General features: G+C 38.5%; 1 protein-coding gene across 1 annotated transcript in view; it reads right to left on the bottom strand.

Moving 5' to 3' along the window:
- The window catches only part of LOC134801712 (uncharacterized), a 68527-nt gene extending 44830 nt beyond the window's left edge, over positions 1-23697 (bottom strand). Inside the window, exons 1-14 of the mRNA XM_063774310.1 lie at positions 22771-23697; positions 20822-21019; positions 13245-13316; positions 11465-11518; positions 9145-9171; positions 8388-8423; positions 7879-7914; positions 5763-5789; positions 4795-4854; positions 4274-4309; positions 3934-3984; positions 2432-2497; positions 2311-2355; positions 1633-1734 (exon numbers count right to left, since the gene is read on the bottom strand). Of these exons, the coding sequence (XP_063630380.1) occupies positions 1633-1734; positions 2311-2355; positions 2432-2497; positions 3934-3984; positions 4274-4309; positions 4795-4854; positions 5763-5789; positions 7879-7914; positions 8388-8423; positions 9145-9171; positions 11465-11518; positions 13245-13316; positions 20822-21019; positions 22771-23697 (1737 nt within the window). The remainder of the gene's footprint in view (positions 1-1632; positions 1735-2310; positions 2356-2431; positions 2498-3933; positions 3985-4273; positions 4310-4794; positions 4855-5762; positions 5790-7878; positions 7915-8387; positions 8424-9144; positions 9172-11464; positions 11519-13244; positions 13317-20821; positions 21020-22770) is intronic.
- Between the last annotated feature and the right edge of the window lie 1992 nt (positions 23698-25689).

Genomic DNA, 25689 nt, shown 5'->3' with positions numbered 1-25689 from the left:
ACTTGAACGCTCCCTTTTGAATACATCAGACTAGTTTTTATGTTGCTGGATTCGTCGATCTACTTATGTATGAACTCAAAACAAAAACGGCCGTTTTAACTTTAGACGCATAGATTGACGAATCCAGCAACATAAAAACTAGTTTGATGTACCTATTAAAAAAAAAATACAGTACGTAGCGGACCCCTTTTGTATTTAAATATCTTTCGTTAAATTTAGATAATCACGATTATTTAGCAGTGGCGCTAGTGTGCACGTTGATGGGCTCTTAGTAAAATAGCCATAATTTTGTACAAATTGATTGTGGGCTATGTAAAGTTAGGGTCCATGTCAGTCAGGTAATTGAGATTTAAATGGTTTTGGATTAATGCAATTCCAAGCCGATACCTATGGTAATTTACATTATAACTGCAATCAATTTCAGATTATTCGCCACGTTTATTTAAAATAAGCTTACCGATAATAGTTTACAGGGAAGAAAAGTTTTTATTTAACCCCATGTGCTAATAAAACATGGTCTTCTATTCCCAGAGTGACACGGGCCTACGTCACAATAACATTGCCACTTTATTTCAACATAACATGTTACATGGGTACATTATACCTATGGTTAATAAGTTAAAATATTTCTTTATAATATTATAATTTTCATTTATATGTATTTTATCTTAAATTTTACAATAACACGTCATTTTTAATTATTCGTTAGCAATATCTTCCGATTCACGACAGAAATTTCAGACGTTCGGGTAATTCTGTTTACACTACTGACAACACAGGATAGCTCTGTCACATTTGACAATTCGGATCTAGATAACTTCATGCCCTGACCGTCATCCTTGTCGAACGCGTGTTAATTGTTATTTCCTTCTCGCTCAGTGTCAGCAGTCGCAGTGTTTTCCAAACTTTTCACGCCGTAAGCTTGGTAATTAATGTGTAACTGTGAATTAGTTTTTCAAACGTTTGTCTTGTATAGATAAATAAAGTTTAATTTAATACATTAGATTTGTTTTATTTTACTATGTTTCTACATGGATAACTTAAAATTAATGCCGTTAAAATAATTTTCACCGTTGGTTAAAATTCTCCCACATTTTAAAGTTTGAGAACCTGTAAACAGCATGATGACATTGATGACGTAGGCCCGTGTCAGTTAGGTCATACGCGAATCTCGGAATAGAGTACCAGGCGGAGTATATTATTATACCATGATTTAACCCCATGTGCTAATATTGACCTGAGCATGCGAAAGATTCCAAAATTGAACCACGAGCGTAGCGAGCGGTTCGAAACGTGGAATATTGAAGGATGAGAAGGTTTCACAAGGCACGAGGTTAAAACAAACTTTGCTACCGAGTGAAACGCAATATTTCGAGGAAAACACTACCTGTAAAACATATTTTATTCTATTCTTTTCATGCGGTTTTCACTTATCTATAGAGTTAGGTGTATAATTTGTTAAGGTTTTGTGTAACCGATACAAAGCCAGGGCGGGTCGCTAGTTAAAAAAATCGAACACCTCTGTAAAAAGTTATGCGTGGTCATACATAAAAAAAAAAAAAAAAAATATACGCGTCGACTTGAGAACCTCCTCCGTTTTTTTTTTCGTCGGTTGATAAAATAATAACTTACAGCGACATTTTGACGTCTTCCATATATCGATCTTCTATGTGTGTTTTTAGTTTCCGTTGGTGGTAACGTAACATTTCTCACAGCCTTCGCCATTGCTGCGTTCTGTAAAAATAAGGGGATGTAAGGTCAAAACGGGTGGGAGTGGCCTTCACATTGGGGCCTGTTTACGCTGTGATTAGTGTTTATTGCGAGTTCTTACATTTACCACTATACACAAGTAATTACATGATCAGCAAAAAATAGATTTTCGTCCGTAGATGGTCAGCAAGCAAGAAAGTTAGATTTTTCTGAATAACTCATTTTTCTACTGACCAAAATATAAATGTTTGCAGATAATTAAAAACATACCTTAAAATAAGTTGTCCATAAGATAAACCTGTTTATATCTCTTGTATTGTTAAATGTCAGGGTATCTGTTTAAATATATATTTCATTTAAAATTTAATTTGAGTTAATATTTCAGTTTACATAAATGTTTCCATACCTTCTTACTAAATAATAGTTAGAATTCTGCTAAATAAACATGATATGCATGTTATGTACTATTACTGTTATGTATATTAGGTAGATGTATGGCACTAAGGCGTATATACAAAGAACATAGATAATTTGTTGGATAAGTGTAAGGTAGAAGTTGTACATTCATTTCTAGCAAAAATAAATTGAGATACTGCTTACCTCCATTTTTTGTATTGCCATTTCCATCATTTGAGGGCCTGATATCTATAAAACGATTAGTGTTTTTTTTTTAATAGGTTTTATACATATTTTATGAAAAATGTATACCAATATAACATACCATTCGCTGTTGCTGTAAATCAAATCTTGGTCTTTTCGTTGTTGTAAATTGACTGTCAATATCTTCCTGCAAATTGTTAAATACATTAAATTAATATATTTGGGGACAACCTTACACGGATAAACCTATCCTCAAACTAAACTAACTTATAACTAAATATGTCTAAGGCTAGCGACTATTATATATATATAGTAATGACTATTTCAATATGTCTAAGTTTTAGTGTCACACGGACCGTCCGTGCGGATCGCTCCGCACCGGACCAATATGTATTAAGTTCAGGGAGCGTTATAGAGTAAAGCTGACGGGTCCGCGCGGACAGGTTTCTCATACAATAAGGCAGCATTTCCCAAAATATGGGTCGTGACCCACAGGTGGGTCGCGGTCGATTACTGAGTGGACCGTGAAACTGCTATGAAACCTGAGGGTTACTAATAATGTTTTATGCCCTCTTTTTAGGCGGCCAAGAGTTAGGCCCCAGAAATGGCAGAAATGGTAGTTTTTGTTAGGTGACTCAGAGCTCAGTCAACTTTGGGAACCGCTGGTCTAAGGTGTGTAAAGTTATCTGGAAGAGATCGCCCATTAGCGATAAGACCGCCTGTCGTCTACCTCTATCATTAATCAACTGTTAAGCTATATCTTTTACTGAGGTGTGACACAATAGGTAAAGAGTATTCTATCTATGTATCTCTCTATTTATCTATGTGATAATTAAACATAAGGGTAGCGAATATTCGGTTCGGTAAGATCTGAACCGAACATTCGGCCAAATATTCGTATTCGGTAAACTCTATATTCCGCCCATCTCTAGTTTACAGCGAAACAACTAGACGACACGAAAACCAGCGAATTTGTCAGTACCGTAAAATGGGGTGAGTAGGGTTCGCGGGGAGAGTTGGGTTATGAATGGGGAGAGAAGGGACGAAAGGGGGGTGAGATGGGATTTTAAGGCTACTGCTACAAGAATAATGTATTCCGAATTAAAATGGAACTATAGTAATACTCATAATAAAAAAAAATCGATCCAACAATCTTCTAAAATCACCTTTGTATGAAAACCCAACTCACCCCAAATACGAGGGACTACGGGGTGAGGTGGGATTTCCTGTTTATCCTCAAAGTTATGAATTGGAACTACCCAAAATAAAATAAAAACTTCCGGAACACTTATTATATACACCATTCAGTTTGCATATGTAAACATAAAATGTTATCGAGGTTTGAATGTCAGTTTTGCACCTACTCACCCCATTTTACGGTATAACCGGACATAATTTTATAAAAATAGAATTTATAGGTCATAGTAAGCGATTTGTCACTATAAGCGAAGTCATCTTATCCGACTTTGTCACAAATAATTTTATATGAAAACCAAACTTCGCAAGTTCGCACAGTAATTACGTCATTTGGTCATAGTAAGCGGTTCGTCAGTATAATTAGCGGAGACATAATAAACGGATTCCACTGTACATAAATTTAGAAGAGGTACTAAGTGTACTAACCTGCATCTGCAGATTAACCCGCAGTACTTCAGGATTCCAATATGGTGAAAACTAAAAAAATAGTTTTTTTTTTAAAGTGACGAACGCTTCTCCATACAAACGTAGTCCCCATTTTCCTCACGAATATATGTAAATTATGTACCTAATCTAGATAATACCTACTTAAATATATAGAAAACATCTATCACTCAGGAACAAATATCTGTGTTCATCACACAAATAAATGTCCTTACCGGGATTTCAATCTAGGACCATCGGCTTCATAGGGGTCACTACCGTCTAGGCCAGACCGGTCGTCAAGACCATGATCATATACTTCATCTAATAAAATAGTACCTACCCCAATACTAGGCAGCGCCGGCTTTCTTGGCATAGACTAAAAAACAGTTGTTAAATTAAATTATCATCATCTTAATATAGGCCAATCAAATTAGATCCAAAATGTTTTGAATAATTGATTGCTAGCAAGCTGAAAATCGTTTTAATACCTTCATTTGGTCGTAAATATCTGTTATCCGAGTTTGCACAATCCCAGGAGGTGTGCATAAATTTTGGGAGCCTTAGGAGATAAATTTTTCCTTGGATTTCCAAACCCATGCGGGCATGCTTGGATTGCGGACATGGAAGAGAACAATCTCACACCTGAGGATGCCGAAGACCGGGCAAAGTGGAGAAGATTGAGCAGGAAAGCGGACCCTGGCGCTAGGCCGGGATAACGCTAGGTTGAAGAAGATTGCCAAACCCACCAGCAATTACAACAATGGCACTACCAGCAAAGGTTTAGTGGGTCAGACACTGGTGAAAAGTCGTTTTCGGATTTTTTAACATGATCACATCAAAAATAAACAAAACTCGAGGTACCCTTTGTTCTTGTTCCCACACCTCACGGGCGTGCTGGTTCTTCAATTGCCTGGCCCATTCCTAAACAAACATACACAAAATATACGTAATTGTCAAATATGTAATAATCAATACGGCCGATTCGGCCACGGCGCAGTGGCGTAGCGTGAACTAATCTAGCCGTGGGCGAAGTCGCATCTGCGAGGCCCTTTTCTTTCACTGAGCCCGAAGGGGCCTCGCGCGAGGCACCCCTTGGACCGTGAGGCCGTGGGCGACGGCCCACTTCGCCCATGCCTAGCTAGGCCACCACTTCTTTTTCTATCAACTCCGTTGGTGTCTCTGGTGTGCTCGAAAGTGGCTAACGTAGCCGATCTATTGTTAGATTGTTACCAAAATTTCGCGAACATTGCGAGCATGTGTGCACAATTATCAGTGCTTCACCCGAAAGAGTAGAGCGTATTAGTGAGCCAGAACCCTTTTGTTTTGCTGCAACGCACACAGCAAACCTACCTCTTAAGGGGCCCACTGATTAACAGTCAGCCGCGCCGGACGGTATCGGCCTGTCAGGTAGAACAAAATTTTGACAGTTCCGAACAACTGACAGGCCGATACCGTCCGGCGGACTGTTAATCAGTGGGCCCCTTTATTGATGCTTCTTGTTCTTTATTTTGTTTTTATTTTGGTATTGTTATTGTTTTATTTTTTATCAACATGTGTGTAGATGTTGTGGCAAACAAATAAATGGTTTATCTATCTATCTATGACAATAATAATATGTACATATGTGTCAAATATACCTATATATTTTTTACATAAATTAGCATCAAGTCTAAAAATAAAATTGCTCTTAAGTTTCGAACGGCCCGATTCGAACAATACTAACAAGAAGTCACAGGTACGATACTGATCTGAATGTCACTTTTGAAGAAGTGCCAAAAGTGACATTTCTTCAACCGAAAAACGTCACGAGTATCCGGGAGATAACTTACATTTAAATCATTTTTCAGAAGTTCCTTCTGAAATAAAATAACAAAACAGCAAACTGAAATATGTCATACGAGTAGGTATACGAAAGAATAAGATATTGGCGAAAATAAATTTTTTGGTACAAGGTTTTATCGCTGACTGTAGGTACTTTTCTTTCCACAGGCAACTAATACTCATCGAAACAATTCTAAAAACCCCAAACACAATAGGGAATATTACGCAAAACTCTGCGTAGAGGGCGTCACTAGGTCAATCACATGGCCTACCGTGAAACACGACAGTCGAAAGTTCGGTTTCAGCCTCTCTATCACTCTTGCTTATTCGATCGATAGAGAGGCAGATAAAGAAATTTCGATTTTCACGTTTCGCGGTGGCCACCTGTAAAAAAATCCGCCTTGGTGCATCAATGTCATAGTGAAAACTTGTCAAAAAACTGTTTAAGGCCTAGTATGTATAAGTTACTCTATGGATTACTAAACAAATTAGTGCTGCACTCTAGCGGCAGAACATTGCAGTTATACTCCCTATTAGGTTTCGTTGTTTTATTACACAGTTCCTTGCTTGCAAGCTTGTAAAAAGTGACTAAACCCTCCAAAAGAGATCGCATATTACTCGAAAAAATTCGACCCATACGTCAACAGATTTATATTATATTTGAAATAATATAATAACAATATAACACTTTAAACTCTCGCGTTTTGTACTCATATTTAATTACACAAACGGGTCTGCCGAGAACGGGTCTAACGTCGGAATTTAACCCTTAAATGCATAGTGTTGCCAAATGTCTACAAAGCATTAGACAGCTCACAGATTTAAAAAAAAAGGCTTACATTCATAAACGCACCTTTATACCAAACGTCAAGTAGTAGGGTGATGATTTAAGGGTTAAATTTACGCAATATTTTTTATTTATAAAAATTACATTCGTTTTAAGACGAAAAGTCGGAAAGCTTGGAAAAATCCAGAAGTAGATAATTTTTAGTTTGTGATTTTGAACGGTGTTTTCGGGGTTTGTAATTATTTTATATTTAAAAACTTTATCATAGGTAAAGCCTGACAACAGTTTATTTAACCCTGAGATAGTGTCGCTGCAAACAGCTTACGTATGGCAATAATGTGCGTACGTCATGTATATAGTCGGGGTAGTGGGCATTGGCTTCATGTTGATACTCGTATAATGTCAAAACATTGCTTATAGAGAATTCGGTTCTTTCAATTTACCTATTCGTCAAAATCTGATTCTAAATATTCAATATTTATACATATATTCTTCGTTTTCTGACTCTGACGAAGTCTGATTTTCATCAGATGTTGTGTCGCTTTCAGGACCACCAACCTCGATTATAAAACGTTCAGTCTCCAATTCGATTATAGGATTTTTATCGTCGATCTACATAAACCTTAAATGAAATATTAAAGTTTAAACCAAACAACTAACCAGTTCAATAAAATCGCACTATAAAATGTCAATACCGGTCATGTCAACAACCAACTTCAAAACATTGTTTATTGGAATGCTATGTAATCCTTCGTCTTTTTTAAGCTGTAAGTATTTGATTGCATTCACTACAATTTTTTTCGCATCTTTGGTAATTTTTTTGACATTTTTGTAATAAAACCGTTTATATTTGAATATATTCGTAGATATTTTCCGTTTGTTTACATCGGTGACATTCGATGACATCCAACGTTCGTTGTCAAACAGTACTTGTTGCCAGTAAAAGAAATTAGTACCATTGAAAATCCGCAAAATGGCGAGGGTCAAATAAACTGTTGTCAGGCTTTATATCACAAATAGTGTACCTTTCTAATGGTAGTAAAAAAAATCATATATCTATTACTGAAAATTACATATTTACATAAATATGATTTAGCCAATTCAACTTCTAACACTGATTTCGCAGTGAAAATCGAAGTTATATTTTTTTAAACTCTTTTTCCTAGAATCGGCAAACAATTATGTGATACATATATTAATTTCGGGCAAAAAGAAAAAAATCATGCATTTAAGGGTTAAGGTAAAAACAATGAAATTATATCGCGGTAGACCCGTTTGTGTAATTAAATATTATGAATATAATAACAATATTATGCGATGCTTTGTATAATACGTACATGGTACTCATCTTTAGGACTATCCGCGTATTTTTGCTGCAAGAAAATAGTTATTTATATTTATTTTGACCTTTTTGTCAACGAAATCAATAATATAATAATGTTAACATTGTATTAAATATATTAAGAACGGGTCACTCACGTATTTTAAGTCGAAAAACGCTCGACATGTTTCACTCCGTACCGAGGAGTGTCATCAGGAGCTTGCGTTTTACGGTGATGGACCGGCGCTTACTGACAAACGCAAGCTCCCGATGACACTTCTCGGTACGGAGTGAAACATGTCGAGCGTTTTTCGACTTAAAATACGTGAGTGACCCGTTCTTAATATATTTAATATGTCTGTGTCTCACGGAAGTTTTGTTATTAAAAATGTTAACAATGGCTTACAACGCGGTTATCATACTGGTACATAATCTACCCATAAGGATTCCAAAATGAAAATACAGACAAAGGGTGCAAAAATTAAAAAGTTATTAATATTAATAAATATGAATAAAAGAACTTACCCGCAACACTGAGCTTTCTCTCCGAAATTCAACCCACTAAAAGAATTGCCAACATAACTTACTAAGGGCCACTTGCACCATCCCACTAACCCGGGGTTAAGCGGTTAAACCGTTAACCCAGTGTTAAATTGTACTGGTAACCATGGTAACTCCAGGTTTAACGGGTTAACCACGGGTTATTGGAATGGTGCAAGTGACGCTAAGTATCTTAGTAAGCCTAGCCAAGGTGACAATCGTGATAGAAAACGCCAATAGAAACAATAAATTGATATTTTATTAAAGGTAATTAAATAGGTACAGAAATTTACAAACTTATAACTAGGTAAATATAAAAATTAAGGGTATTATATGCTGTTAAGTAGGCCATAGGTACCCGGCTAAATGTACCAAGCATGCTGGTGTTTCCTCTATGCACGGCTAGCGAAATACGCGGGCTTAAAAATGCGCCGGACCTTAAACAATAAATAATATATGGAAATAGTCACGTGAATTTTCTTAGCATCATCTGTGATCTCGATATGTTCTTTTCGTTTGGTGTTTGTCGATGTCCGATTATCATATTGGCTAGGCTCCTACAATTTGACACCATATATGACACGCACACTCTCTCACATGTACCCTATATATATGTTAGCATAAGTATCATATATCAGAATAAACCTATACTCCTGTGAGTGTTTGTCTTTACGTCCCACACCACATGGCGATCCTGCCAGTGCGGCCTTGCGCTTATAAGTATTTAATATAAAATACTCACCTTATCCAATTCATTTAATGTCGAATACTGAAACATACAAGTTATTACTCCATTGTGATTGTATTTTGGAATCTTGGTTCAATTTTTAGGGTTCCGTACCCAAAGGGTAAAACGGGACCCTATTACTAAGACTTCGCTGTCCGTCCGTCCGTCCGTCTGTCCGTCCGTCCGTCCGTCCGTCCGTCCGTCCGTCCGTCCGTCCGTCTGTCACCAGGCTGTATCTCACGAACCGTGATAGAAATTTTCAATTGAAGTTTTCACAGATGATGTATTTCTGTTGCCGCTATAACAACAAATACTAAAAACAGAATAAAATAAAGATTTAAATGGGGCTCCCATACAACAAACGTAATTTTTGACCAAAGTTAAGTAACGTCGGGAGTGGTCAGTACTTGGATGGGTGACCGTTTCTTTTTTGCTTTTTTTTTGTTTTTTTTTTTTTGCATTATGGTACGGAACCCTTCGTGCGCGAGTCCGACTCGCACTTGCCCGGTTTTTAACCTTTTGTTTGCTCGGGTATCAATATTAGCACGCGAGCTTAACAAACTGTGCCACTGAGTGAAACAGATTTTTTCACTACACCAACGAGATGAAAATATTAACTGTAAAACATTAGAAATCAAATCCAAATGAACGCTCTAAATATTTATTATTCAAAATCATCACTTAAAAGCCAATTCCACCAGCTAAAATGAGGAAACAATTCAAAATTTGCATATATTTACTTTAATACTCCTGTGGATTAAATGCTACTTTCTCATCAGTTTTGACTGTTTTTGAGTTATCAAATATAGCCTTTAGAGTTAGACCAAGAAAAGCATGCAACGATTTTGATAGCACACGCAGTGCAAGTGTTGTTTTAAACGTCCAGCTTCTATGAAATTATGACGTATAAATAACATTTGGACTGCGTATACTATCAAAATCGTTGCAGACTTTTCTTGGTCTAATTCTACCAGCTGGTGTGATGAAAATAATACCTACACGCCTCTGAGACACTGACAATAAGGTCAAGTAAATATTTTGGAACGTTGGCTAATAAACGTGTTTGTAAACTCGACCACACGACGTAAATACCTATCCTAACTGTAGTCATAATCTCATATTTCATATCACTAATGTGATCCCCATCAAACGCCACTTAAAATTACTGGCACTTAATGTTCAATTAAAGCACTTAATCACCCCACTCAAGCTGCCCTTTTTCCTTAGAGCATTTAGTAACTGGAGATGCCTCGGCTGTAATTTTCTGTACAAAACAGTCTGCCGATTTTCGCGGGGGAGGGGCACGTCAAATGTATGGCTATTTGTACATGATTGTTACGTAACGTACAAATAGCCATAATCGAATTTAAACTGTTGTGAGACATACTAACATCGAATAATTTTACGGTTTAGACTCAGTTGTATCGCGTACGCGATATACGGCCGTCGTGAACGCTGCTCGCACTGTTAGTGCATGAGAAAGGAGACCTAGGCTCTACGAAACATATTTAATTACACAAACGGTTCTACCGCGATATAATTTCATTGTGTTTACCTGGTTTTTACATTGTGGTCACGGAAAGACTGACGTCCCAACAAATGTCAACAGAGATATTAATAAAACATCACTAAACTACCCGAAATTAGTTTATAAAAATGTTGAAACCAGCGGATATATCTTCGGACCAGTGTACGGATACTGTGAGTGTTGCGTGTCGTGCCGTGGACAATAAACATTAAACTTTAACGGGTAGCTGCAATTTCTTTGTCTACCCCAAACATTTTTATAAACTAATTTCGGGTAGTTTAGTGGTGTTTTATTAATATCTCTGTTGACATTTGTTGGGACGTCAGTCTTTCCGTGACCACAGCTGGTGCAACTCAGCTGAAACGTCGGAATTAAAGGTAAAAACAATGAAATTATATCGCGGTAGACCCGTTTGTGTAATTAAATATGTCTACGAAACATGTCTCGCGAGTGACTTAAAACAAGTGAGTCTAAACCGTAAAATTATTCAATACAACTAGCCATGTCAGATAAACGTCAGTTCATACAAAAGTTTGCACAATTGTGCAAGGTTTTCGGCAGAGGGGCTTAAAGGCGACTCCGGTTATTAAATGCTCTAAGCCTTTTTCGTAGGTATCGGACTTTAGCCAAGAAAATTTTAAGATAGATTTGTGCTAATAAATACTTTCTTCTTATTCTTCATAACAATCGTTGGGCGAGTCCGACTCGCACTTGGCAGGTTTTTTGAAGTTACCCCAAATAAATGCGAATCCAAAGTTAATCTAAATGTAGTAGTTAAAATGAATATAATAATATGTGCAATCTTACTAAATCACGGATATTATCGCCCCCTTCCAGTTCCTGTGGTGGTGGTGGTTTACTCTATAAAAAAAAAAAATTTTTTTAAATAATGTTAAAGTGTTTATGCCAAGTGAGGCGTCAAGTATGGAGCTTATAGGGATATGGATACATTCTTACTGCCAAGTCTTACTGTCAGAGTTAGACTGGGTGATCCCAAAACAATTTCAAACAAACAGAGATATTTTGTAACCTTAGAGCATTTAGTAACTGGATATTTCATCGTTGTCATTTTCTTTACGAAACAGGCTGCCGATTTTTGAGGGAGGGGACGTCAAATGTACCTATTGCTATTTGTACGTGATTTGTACGTAACGTACAAATAGCCATGTCAGTCCATACAAAAAGTTGGCACAATTGTGCAAGGTTTTCGGCAGAGGGGTAAGCTCTTATAGACGACTCCGGTTATTAAATGCTCTAAGGTCAGAGCTAAATTGGGTGATCCCAAAACAATTCCAAACAAACAGAGTTGTTTTATAACTGATGATGAGATGATATATGACCTAAAACTGCTAAATTGTATTGAATTGACATCAGCGTACCCTTCTAGTATGAATACTACTATAGTCCCTCACTATAGTAGTATTATTATTATTATTTGTGTATGTTAAATAAATAAATAAATATTAGGGGACATCTTACACAGATCAAACCTAGCCCCAAACTAAGCAAAGCTTGTACTATGGGTACTAGGCGACTATATACATACTTGTATAGATAAATACATACTTATATACATAGAAAACAACCATGACTCAGGAACAAATATTAGTGTTCATCACACAAATAAATGCCCTTACTGGGATTCGAACCCAGGACCATCGGCTTAGCAGACAGGGTCACTATCCACTAGGCCAGACCGGTCGTCAGGTCATTTTTTAAAAACCAATTCAAATTAAAAATAAGTAATAATTGTAAGCATAATTAATGTCATTAACGGGTCTAATGCGATAAATTTTAATTATTTGAGCGTTTCTTTTATTTTTTGCCATTTTTGAATAATGCGACCTTTTTTGCCACTTTTGTGTTATTTCTAGTCAGGATCGCGAGCCCTTTTATCTATTGTAGGAGAACAAAAGTGTCCTATAATTTCCATACATTTTTCAAACTTTCCTTTTTGTTACCGCCATACAAAGTATATAGGGAAATGGTAACACAATAGGAAAAAAACTCTGGGACATTTTTATCCCATTAGGATCGAAAGAGCTCGTGATTCTTAGTAGAAATAACACAAAAGTGGCAAAAAAGGTCACAATAAAATATGGCAGAAATAAAAGAAACGCTTTTTTTACCTTTTTTCCGACGTTTCAGCCAGGTAGCACTAGCTGTGGTCACGGAAGACTGAGGTCCCAGCAAAATGTCAAAAGAATTTTAAGCATTCTTACTACTTATTCAATATTCTAAGTTACATACTCCAATTAGCGTTAGCCCCTTGATAAAAATACCTATGTATCACCTAGCATCATGGCTTAAAAGACTCGCCCATCCAGGCCATAATTGTAAAAAAAACCGGACAAGTGCGAGTCGGACTCGCCCACCGAGGGTTCCGTACTTTTTAGTATTTGTTGTTATAGCGGCAACAGAAATACATCATCTGTGAAAATTTCAACTGTCTAGCTATCACGGTTCGTGAGATACAGCCTGGTGACAGACGGACGGACGGACGGACGGACGGACAGCGGAGTCTTAGTAATAGGGTCCCGTTTTACCCTTTGGGTACGGAACCCTAAAAACACATAGCATCACTTACATGTTTATTGTAGTCATTATTATAGTAATCATCGTATGTATGGTCATCACTCTTTACCAATGGAACCCAACCCTGAAAAATAAACTCAAAGCATGAATATTAGGCATAGTCTAATAAAACATGGTCTTCCATTCCCAGAGTGACACGGGCCTACGTCACAACAACATGGCCGCTATATATAGCGCTATCGCATATTATCATATAGCGCTGTCGCATGATGACGTAGGCCCGTGTCAGTTAGGTGACCTAGAAAAGACGGGAATGGAGTACCAGGCGGAGTATATTATTATACCATGATATTAGGGACCGTGCGCGTGCGTGCGTGGGAGGGTCTGCCACCTTGTGGCCTGAATTGGAAACATGTACATTTCCAAAGGAAGTGCTACCATCTACCGGTATTGTACGGTTTCTTCTGCCATCTTGGGGACTATATCGGAAGCATAAACTTCATATTTACGCCTAGCGCCAAAAATCTAACGGTTCCTGGGGTTAAGCGGTTAAACCGTTAAGTGTCAGTTTCAAATTGTACTGGTAACCATGGTAACTCCAGGTTTAACCGGTTAACCTCAGGTTAGTGGAATGGTGCAAGTGGCCCTAAGAGTACAGAGTAAATATTCCTCAAACAGCGAAGACCTTCTTAAAGAAAAATGCTTTGAGGCTATTTTTGAACATGTTGCTACACGAGTTTCGATTCAATGGGCAACCTATTGAAAAAGATCAAAGACTTGTGTATTTACTTTCAAACGTGGAAATCCACAAACTGCCGTATTCGAACTTAAAGATTTTCATAAGAGACGACACGTACTAGATCCATTCTAGATACGTTATAGTTTAGATTTCAACTAGTTCTCTTTTGCTGCTCGATTCGGACAACCAGTGTCACTTTTACGTCAGATAGCGTTAGATATCTATTAGATGTGAATTGGATCTCTAAGTCATATCTTGTGGAAATCGTTCAAGAGTATCGCCAGAGGGGCTACCGCGAAAACCGAAATTCGCAAATTGCGGGGATCTTACTCTTTTACTCCAATGAAGGCGTAATTAGAGTGACAGAGAAAAATGCCCGCAATTGACGATTTTCGGTATTGGCGGTAGCCCTACAGAATCGCATAAATGTCAAATTTGACAGCTTAGATCTTAAACATATCGTTATCGTATCTTGGTGACGTCTAAAAGATATCTGGTAGATGTCTATTTCAAAATCCGAATCGGGCCCAAACTCTCAATAGTAAATTACATTTAGCCCTTAATTGTTATGCGGCTTTAGTTGTTTTTATACAGAAAGAAAATATTTTTAAAACAAAAGAGAAACTTCATAAAAATCGAATAATGCCACAATTGATTGATCTTCATAATTCATAAGCCAGTTTACCGAATAATGTTTTCCGAAATCAAAACACAAATTAATGAATATCGAAATCACTTAGCGTAACATACCGGTTGGGTCCTGTAGAAGCAATAAATTAAACTATAGGCTTACCATAGAGAGAGATAAGAAAAGAAATAGTGGTAAATCCATACATCAGTTTTCTTACCAAAACGCGAGTTATTTCGTAGCCGATATCTAAGGTCTAGTAGTGGAATTATCACGCAGAAATACCTGAGATGATCTTATTTGTAGAGCTATAAGAGCGTGTCACATTTGTTATATTATTGCAGGGGACTCTAACCTGAAGACAATAATAAATTTGTATGAAAAATAAGGTATGTACTAGCTTTCTTGAGCTTACCGTGGGGCTTAGTCAATTTGTGTGAAAAAATCCTTAATATTTATTTATTTATTTATGTACTACCTATCTAAAGAGTTAATCATTTAAAAAAGTTGTTAAACTAAAGTTGTATCGCTTGAGGAGTACAATATATGATTTAATTAGGGATGTACCGATACATAATTTTTCCAATACGATTCCGATACCGATTTTTGAAGTAAATAATCGGCGTTACCGATACTGATACCGATTTTAATTATTGCTCGTGTTACAGGGCCCACCCGGTATAAACTTCAAGCATTTAATCCATTAGTGATGTGAACTTCATAGTTTGAGCATAATTCTCGTAACCCTAACTTGTAAGGTAACAGGAACACAAATCTCGGCCCTTGTTTTAATGAGGATTCCCAAGTTACAATGTTAGCTCAAGTTGAGGTAACTTGTGAATTTCTAATTGGGCATAGAAGGTAGGTTCCTATAGAAGTGGTATACGCGTGCCTCCGCGAGGGACAAAACATACGCAATGCGACACTATGATTGGTCGAATTTATTTGTTGCCCACCATAATCCATACTAAATTTACGGTGGGGAACTAATAAAATGTGTGACAAACAATAATAGCTCTTTCGCTGCTACTACTACTGAAAGATACATAAGACTTATCCTGTTCGGTCACTTTCCCCAACCTTTCATGCCAGATCCAGTTATACATACTATATTCATGTAATTGGGTAATAAAAATTATACGGTAGCCTATAGTGAAATTATACACTCGGGAGCGATTAAAGCCCGAAAGTCACCCGCTTTGATTGCACTTTAGTGTACAGTCATTTACAGAGCTACCTGACACTATACACACTTCTATTACTACACAATAGTTGATTGTAAACGCCAATCGAAACTTAGATAATGTATGGATTTATGCCATGCCCTATAAAAACGTGTACACTTTTTAAAGATCTTTTATGAACAATTCACAGCATATAAATCAAAACCAGGAAATCTTTACGGAATCCGAGAATCTCCTCATCACTCATAATAGTCATAACAGCCATTAAAACCTCATTCAATTGTGTCCCTTATTCTTATGCAATAGATTCAACATTCCAATGGCTGTTATGGCGATAGAATACGACGAAAAATGAATTGGAAAAAATTGGATCAAATGTGTTCTCTCGAATGGCTCAATTTCAACAGATGCCTGGGATTGTTAGATGCCAATGCCATTTGTGTCTGACAATTCTGATATACATGTCAGGTGTAAGGCTTCATGTTTAAGGGGATTTCGAGAAATGCCAATTCGATTTTTATGGATTTACAAATGATACTTGAAGACTCTTCAAACGGGGCTTCAAAGGTTACGCAGGCAAATAGAAATGTACCGAGATGCGAATTTCGAATGTCGATGTTCGAAGCGCTGTTGGCCTAACGGTAAGAGCGTAGGACTTTCAATCTGGAGGTTGCAGAATCAAACCCCGGCTCGTACCAATGAGGTTTTCGGAACTTATGTACGAAATAGGTATCATATTTCACAGGAAAACATCGTGACGAAACCGGACTAATCCCAATAAGGTTTTGTTTCCCCTCCGGGTTGGAAGGTTAGATGGCAGTCGCTTTCATAAAACTAGTGTCTACACAATTCTCAGGATTAGTTGCCAAGCCGACGCCAGGCTCCCATGAGCCGTCGTGGCGTGGCATAACTGTCGGGATAACGCGAGGAAGATGATGATTCGAATTTCGAATGTCATTGTATTAGAAAAAACACACCTATTGCGCCGACGAGGCGGGTGGCGCGCTCAGTGCACGAAGTGCCGCGGGCACTCGAGCCTGAAGAAGGACCCCCGACGGGCCCGAAACATGTCGCTAATAGCGACTCAAAATTCAAGGGTTACATATCAGAATACCGAAAACTGATTTACCTAATGTTGAATCACCTATGCTTGATTTACCTATTTTTAAATTACCTATCTATAATTTTACCTAAACATTGACTGACTTAAGTTTATAATACCTAAGCTCAAATAACCTAATGGACGAAATACCTAATGCACGATATACCTTAAGCACGTTTTACCTAATGTACTTTCACCTAAAGTCGATATACCGAATGCACGTTTCACCTAAAGCTATTATAACTAATGCACGAAGCACCTAATGGACGATACACCTAAAGCTGATATACCTAATGACATAGCTGGGCATTAACTCGTTAATCCGTTAATCGTTAATTAACGAAGTTAAGTTTTCGAGTAACGGATTAACTTTTAAGTTAACTTTAAAAACCTGTAACGGACTTGTTAACTTCCGTTAACTTTTCTTAAGTCCGTTAATCGTTAATACCTACTCACACCAAGGCCGCGCGCTGCCTCAAATATAACACTAGTACATATACCTTCGAGTGCTGCTGTGGAACGCCTGTTTTCGGCGGGAAAAGATATTTTTTCTCCAAAACGGGCGTCGCTATCAGACGACAATTTTAATATGCTCATGTCCATGAAGGGGAACATGCACCTTAGTGCTTGTGCACAAATCACGATAGATCACGTTGGGGGAGGGGAAGTATAAGGAAACCTCACGTGTATTTTTCTACAGTGAACGAAACTAAGAAACAAAAACCTACCACATGAATAGATACTTTTCTTCGGTTTCGTTAAACATAAATCTTCACTCAGCACTTCAAAATAGCGAGCCTATCAATGAAAATAGAAAAATAAACAAGATTTTCTACATACAATACTACTTATTTTAAAATTAGGTCGAATGAAAAAAAATCAAAAAAATACACGTGAGATTGTGTTGGGGGGAGGGAGGTAGCCAAAAACCTCACCAAATATCACCAAGGGGGAGGGGAGGTCAAAAAGTAGCCGAAAACACCTCGCGTGATTTGTGCACAACCCCTTATGGCAGATGCTAGCGAATGATATTTTTATTGGCTATGCTATTATTAATTAGTAATGATTACCATGTTAATTAGTAGATTAGTCTTTATTAAAAATCAAAATTTATGATTATTTCTCCTAGTTTTATTTCTTATTGCGTATATTTACGATTTTGAGTTAACGATTAACTTTAATTTCCGTTAAAACTTTTGAAAAGTAACATTTTAACGTTTAACGAAGTAAACTTTTTATTTAACGGATTAACGAAGTTAACTTTTTGATTAACGGTGCCCAGCTCTGCCTAATGAACAATGAACCTAAAGTGTATTTACCTAATGGACGAAATACTTAAAACTTTTAAACCTATCGTACGAAATACGATATACCTCCTGAACGAATTACCTAATGTCGATATACCTAATGCACTTATTTCGATAGGTAGGTAGGAGTATATGGAGAATGCACCTTGAAGATTTTTTTTAAATTGGAAAGGTGCGAAGTCGGTCGAGGGAGAAATGGCGCTGATTGTCTCAAACACACGTAATTATGGAATGTCGCATATTAAAGCTAGCGGCAGTGTAACTAATTATACTTTATAAGATTTAACGTGGAAAAACCAACAAAATGAGGGCAGCATCAGTCCTACACCGAATAACAAGGTGTCACAAAGTGCAAAAAGGTACCTATTTGAACCGTTAACCTATAATAGAACATTTTTAATAAAATATGTCCCTTGTTTTGCCCGCGCAGCGCTCATTTATTTTTATTCGAAGTTTCACTAGTCGTTGTGAACTTGTAAACTGGTATACTCTGGCAGTGTGATATGAAAGTGTACTCGTTTTATGGAATCCTGATACAAATGGGGACTTAAACCCCAAGAGAGTAACGTGTCATGTAAACCTTTTACGGGGACTATTGGGGACTGCTTGGTAAAAGTCAACAGTACAGTATATTACTAGCATATAACAACAGTACAGTATACTACTAGCATCTACCTGCGTAATATCACGGACAAGAACAGAAAAAACTAGCTACCCGACCAAAAACTTGGGTACCGAGGCGTTGTCCACGAAGAGTTCGAAATGTCGGGATGTATATTTAAATTCATTGTACGTGGTAATCCTGATATAATCCGTTTAAATATATTATTTTGTTTCTTGAATAACTATCGCGGTAACCGAAGACAATATTAGACAACTTTAAAAAAAACCTTAAGAATAATACTACAAGAAAAAACAATTTAAAGACGACGAATCATAACTAGATTTGAACATGCACCAAACTTTAAATACTTTTAACTATGTGGGTATTTTCTTAGATAATTTTCTTAACTGCTATCAAAGTTAAATATTTATAGGGACTTAGGTACTTGCAAAATAAAAACTAGAATTCGGAACACACTGTGCGTATTTATAAAAGGATCAAGAGACTTCCAAATATGCTAACAAAGCTACGAAATTAATTAACTGAGTAAGGACGAGGTTATTGCTTGGGTCAACAACCCTTCTTGACGAGCTACTCCCAGCTTCCACCAACTTGTTACCGTTCTGTTGTGTTGTTTGTTGTTGTGTTGTGTGTGTGTGTGTGTGTGTGTGTGTGTGTGTGTGTGTGTGTGTGTGTGTGTGTGTGTGTGTGTGTGTGTGAGTTGTTGTTGTGTTGTTTGTTGTTGTTACATGTTACACTAAGCACGCTAGACCGGGCTGGGGCCGGGCCGGAGCTTCCGGCGCTTCGTTCTCTATGGAAAGCACCACGTGATCACCGATCAGCCGTCATAGAAAATGACAAGTCGGACGCCTCGGCCGGGCACGGCCCAGTCTAGCATGAGTCATCCTTAATAGCTTCTATCTTTCGCCTAACATTATTTCCCTCTTTGTAGGCAATAAAAACTATACATGGATCTTTGAGTTTAATATCTACGCCGTTGAGTAGGATTTCATATACCCTTCTTGACTGGTGTACGACGCTGTACTCATAATAATTTCATAATGCCTTCCACGTGGCTACAACCGTAAAGTTTAATCGTGAAATTTTAAACGTCTTACCCATGTTGTACTTCCTTTTATGTTTACATTAGGATAATTAAAAGGTAGTATATATAGTAAAGATGCCACGAATATTCGGCAACTATTCGGTATTCGGCCACTTTGCCGAATATTCGGTATTCGGCCGAGTGTTGGCTACTATTCGGCCGAATACCGAATATCTGTTGCACCTACCTAAAAAGAAAAATTACACAATAAAATGTATTCTTGGAAAGTATCTAGTTTAATACTAAGACCCTTTTTTGAGCATTTGTTGATTATAAAATATTTTATTTTATCATGGGTCTGATTTGATTGAATATAGGTTGATATAGGTAACTACATTCATTAATTCTGTTCAACAAAAAATATATCTTAGCAACCGTTGTGCTTTATTGGCGAACAGTTTTCATAATAATTGTGCCTTAAAATGTTCGCATGTCATGTCATCATATTTATAGTTGTGTAAAAGTCTGTGACAACCCTACTGTGTTCTTGTGCGGTGTCGGCATTTACGCAAACATCAAAGGCGTCAGTCCACTGTTACTTTTTACACTGTGGTGATATGATACCCATAATGAAAGTTTATGAAGAAAAGGTACAAAAAAATACCCCCCCATCCCCAAGTTTACCGGATAATTGTGTCTTTTTTTGTGTCACATTCTGCGCCTAACCCTGACTGTATAGTGTAAAGATAAAGATATTTTATTATTCAAGTAGGGATATTACAATGCGCTTGTACACGTTACACGTTATAAAGTTATACCGGCTCTAACCCAACACTTCTGCCTCGAGAAGATTTAAATCCCCCCTCAATAGGAGGAGTGTATCCCAATATGGGACCGGCAAGAAACACGGCGGGACACATCTTTACAAAACATTACATATTATAGTTAACATGCATTACGAGTAAATAACAAAGAATACAACTTAAATTACCATACAGACGAATACATTAAAAAAGATACCTTTAATTTTGGATCTAGCGGCGGCTCCAAAAACGCATCATTTTTCACGAACTCCGAAATTTGAGGGTATCTTTTGAACGGTTGACATTCTCTCAAAAAAGAGATGAGAACAACGGCCTTCAGTAAATCCATGAGGCATACTGGGACCGGAGATAACTGAGTTAGTTGAGGTAATTGGTTATTTGCGAATAGATAAGACTGTAATCAATTGATTCGATTTGTGGGCGTGTTAGATACGCTTCAAGTCGATGACTTATAAGGTTATAAGCAAGCAACACGTCGTTGAAATGCTAGGATGACTCAGGTTAGACCAGACCGGGGCCGGGCCGGAGCTCCCGGCGCTTCGTTTTCTATGGAAAGCACCACGTGATCACCGAACAAACGTCAGAAAATGACATGTCACGGCCCGGTCTAGCGTGAGTCATGTCGATGACTTGTAATCAACTGGAATGCGTCATTGAAATGCTTAAAGGATGACTCCGGTTAGACCGGGCCGGGGCCGGGCCGGAGCTCCCGGCGCTTCGTTTTCTATGGAAAGCACGACGTGATCACCTATTGCGGTAGATTGCGACAGTTGCGAGTGTGTTTCGTGAGATTACTGGGCTATAGGTTGTAATAGTACCTATACAAATTATACGTTTTTATAATTTAGGGGTCTGGCCTAGGGTTAGCAAACCGCGCCTCAACCGCTCTCTGAAAAACAAACATTTACTTATGGCTCCTCGATAATTGCGGTATGAACATTACGATTGCCTCTTTTCGTGAAAATATTTCTGAACCTAGCACTAGACATCAAGCCTCGGTCGTCATAACGACTTGGAAGCTTTAGTAGTCATATCATCTTTATTTCTACACGACCCTGGGTCAAAGGTCACTGTTTATCACCTGACATTATGTCTTTATGTCCTTATAACGTTCCTATTGCCACAGAATAAGTAATAGTACTACCGTACAGAAAGTACGCTTCGTACAAAACCGAAGTTTGACAGCGATTCAGGGTCGAATCATATCCCTTTCTCTTATGGCACTATCCCTTTCGACTATTTAGGGTTGTCAAAATTCAAGTAGTAATCTTATCAGTGGTCGTGCACGCAAAGGGACAGCAAGTCGTGTCAACCCTAATTGCTCGGAGCAATGCTGAGCCGAACGGAGCCGAGTTTGCACGAAGTCAGGAGTGTCTCCCCACTGCTATTGCATGCTAAGTAAATGTAGAGTCGAACGCGAAGGCGGTTAAGAGGAGCTAACGCAATATAAATAATTGTAGTTATTACAAGCTTTTTATTAACTTCAAATGTAGGTACCTCTATGTACCTATGTATGTTTGTAAGGGTAAAATCTTGCAAGTTAAATTTGACCCACTTCCCTACTTCCAATGAAGCTAAAAATTTGCATACATATGTGAGTCGGGTGACAATACAATATTATGAATTATGATACTATCGAGCTGATCTAATGATGGCGACAGGAGGTGGCCATAGGAACTCTGTGATGAAACAACGCAACCTAATTGTGTTAGGGGGTTTTAGAATTGTCTCGATGAGTATTAGTTGTCTGTCGTAGGAAAAGTACAGTCAGCGATAAAAGCTTGTACCAAAAATGAATGTTTTGCCAAAAACTTATTATTATTTTTATTTAGAAATTTAATTCAGGCAACAAGGCCCATATTACAAATACCTTACAGACTAACATACATATGTATTTTATAAACTTAAAACTAAACACTATTTAGTCGACAAAACGGCGTGGCTCCGTTGCATCGGCTGCTCTTGTGTCGGATTCGGCAGTTTGCCCCGGAACCTCCGAAACACGACACCTTTCGGCCAGAAGTCGACGCACTCGATGGTTCCCTGCAGCGGTCGCGGCACGCGCACCACAAAAGAGTTGAAGTGCACGTAGTGGCGCGATCGAAGCTGGAATACCCTCAGCGTGTAGCCGGTCTTCTGGTGTACATACTCCACCACTTCAGCAGCCGTGGCGGTGTAATGCAGGCGCGATACGTACAGCGCCTTACTCGGTGTAGCAATCCGCAAGCCAGAATTAGCTGGTTCGGCGGTACCACACTGAGTCTTACGAGGCGCCGTGCGCGCCTTCTTCTTTCTTGATACCACTGTGAAATCCTCCTCATCCACACTGGTAACAGGGAGCTTCTCCTTGGGAGCCGCTCGATCTTCAGTACCCTTTACAGGTACACTAACCCGGTTCGGTGCGACTTTCGGACCGGCGACGACATCCGCGTAAACACGATGACGTGATTTGGAGGAGGCGGGGGGAGGGCGCGCGCGCGGGAGGATCGCGGGCGGCAACACAGCTGATGCGACACATTTTACAGTGTCAGCAACTCGCAAACTGACCGACTCGGCGCTCGTGGCTTGCCGGTCATCGCACTTGAAATTCGACGCCGCCGACCGAGTAAGGGCACTGTTTCGCAAACTGATGACTTCGTTGCGTAACTCGGTTATAGTGACCTGGGCTGCATCAAACTTCGAAATGACATCTGCTAGACTTGTTTTTAGGGCCACGATTTCCTTCAACAAGCAGCTAACGTCGACATGATCCGGAATATAGGACGGCAGGCTGGAGGCGCCCGTCGTCGTAAACTCTGGAATCCGATCTTCATTCTCCCTTAGAACGTTTATGATGTTCTCGAGGGTCTTCTTCCCGGTTTCATCTCCTCTCCGGTGAGGTACATACGTGCCGGCGATCCCGAGGGACTCGTGCAGCACCTTCTTTGCTGCACAGATATCTTCGACGGAAAAACTCGACGAACAGATCTGGACAGCAGACACCGTGTCCATCACTCCTTCCAGCAGCAGCTTCTGTTGCAGAAAGGCGAGGAGCTCGTTCACGATCGGTGCACTCTGTCCGGAGGCACTCATCGCGTCACTTCGCTAGCTGCGGCCGAGCCGCGCTAATTTCGCAATTAATTAAATTAATTGATCATCAATGCGTCTATGTCGCTGCGCGCATTGGACACGACTGATATTAACTTGCAATGTACCTACCTATGCATGTATGATTGTAACGGTCAAATCTTGCAAGTTAAATTTGACCCACTTCCCGACTTCCAATGAAGTTGAAAATTTGCATTTATATGTACGAGTAAGTCGGGTGACAATTCAATATTATGATACCGTCGAGCTGATCTGATGCTGGAGACAGGAGGTGGCCATAGGAACTCTGTGATAAAACAAAAAAACCTAATTGTGTTTGGGGTTTTAGAATTGTCTCGGTGAGTATTAGTTGCCTATGGAAAGAAAAGTACAGTCAGCGATAAAAGCTGGTACCAAAAATTTAATTTAGCCAAAAACTTGTACAAGAAACACCGGTGAGCAATTGAAATACCCCCTTTTTAAACTTCAGTATAAAAAGACATGTAACTCATATAACACTTCATACATTTTAATGCATAATTCTGCTGAAATGCCCCTGGTGTCACATTTTCCGATAAAGTGACCACGTTTATGAGTTACATTTTATGATGTCAATGGAGACGGCATAAATAAGACCGAGGGCACAGTGTAAAAAGTAACAGTGGACCGACGCCTTTAATGTTTGCGTATGCCGACACCGCACAAGAACACATCAGAAATATACCAAACATTTCAAATAAGACACGCTAGCTCTGTTAACAAGTAGTACCGAGCTACTAACAATGGCGATGTATGCAGCTCGGGTGCGCGCGACCCACCCCTCGCCCCTCGCACCCCGCACGATTGCCCTGTCTAGACGGCTTCGTCGAATGACTGTAGTCTGTATTGTTTTATAGACTGTGTATAGGGAGTGGAAATTTAGACATAGAAGTACTAGGATACCTACCAATACCATACAGTTGGTCAACAAACAGACAAATCGCCTATTGTACGTAAAATCCAAGGAAACAAAAGTTAATGAAAGTCAAAGAAATCAAAGATAAATTAAAAAATATAATGAATTTAAAATACATCCCGACGTTTCGAACCCTTACGTGGTCAACGGGTGACCTTAGTGCATAATTGTTTTCCATCGTATTTTCTCGGAAACGTTCGTATTTTTCATTCGACTTCAGTTAACCTCAGTACTTTTTTACAGACTGACTAAAATTGCAAGACACATTCGTACGTTTCAATGAAAATAGGATGGAAAATAATTAGAGATGCCACAAATATTCGGCAACTATTCGGTATTCGGCCTATTTGGCCACTTTGCCGAATATTCAGTATTAGGCCGAAAGTTGCTTACTATTCGGCTGAATACCGAATATCTGTTGCACCTACCTAAAAAGAAAAATTACACAAAAATAACCAAAAACTAGGTATATTTTAATTTAAAATGTATTCTTCGAAAGTAGCTAAATACGAAGACACGTTTTTGAGCATTTGTTGATTACAAAATATTTTATTTTTATAATGGGTCTGATTTGATTGACAACTACATTCATTAATTCTGTTCAACATAAAAATATAAATCTTAGCAAACGTTGTGCTTTGTTGGGGAACAGTTTTCATAATAATTGTGACTCAAAATGTTCGCATGTCATTCCAAATATTCGGTCGGCGAATATTAGGTATTCGGCCGAGAGAGGGGCCGAATATTCGGTATTCGGTATTCGCCCAAATTCACTATTCGGGGCATCTCTAAAAATAATTATGCACTACATCTGTAGTAGTAATCACTTTATCTCCATCCTTCTTCTTCTCCCGGCATTTTGCCACGGCTCATGGGAGCCTGGGGTCCGCTTGACAACTAATCCCAAGAATTGAAGTAGGCACTAGTTTTTACGAAAGTGACTGCCATCTGACCTTCCAACCCAGAGGGGAAACTAGTCCTTAATGGGGTTAGTCCAGTTTCCTCGCGATGTTTTCCTTCATCGAAATGCGACTGGTGAATAT

The sequence above is a fragment of the Cydia splendana genome, chromosome 23 (assembly GCF_910591565.1).
Source record: "Cydia splendana chromosome 23, ilCydSple1.2, whole genome shotgun sequence".
NCBI classification, from domain to species: domain Eukaryota; kingdom Metazoa; phylum Arthropoda; class Insecta; order Lepidoptera; family Tortricidae; genus Cydia; species Cydia splendana.
This window is presented reverse-complemented; position numbering and strand designations above follow the sequence as displayed.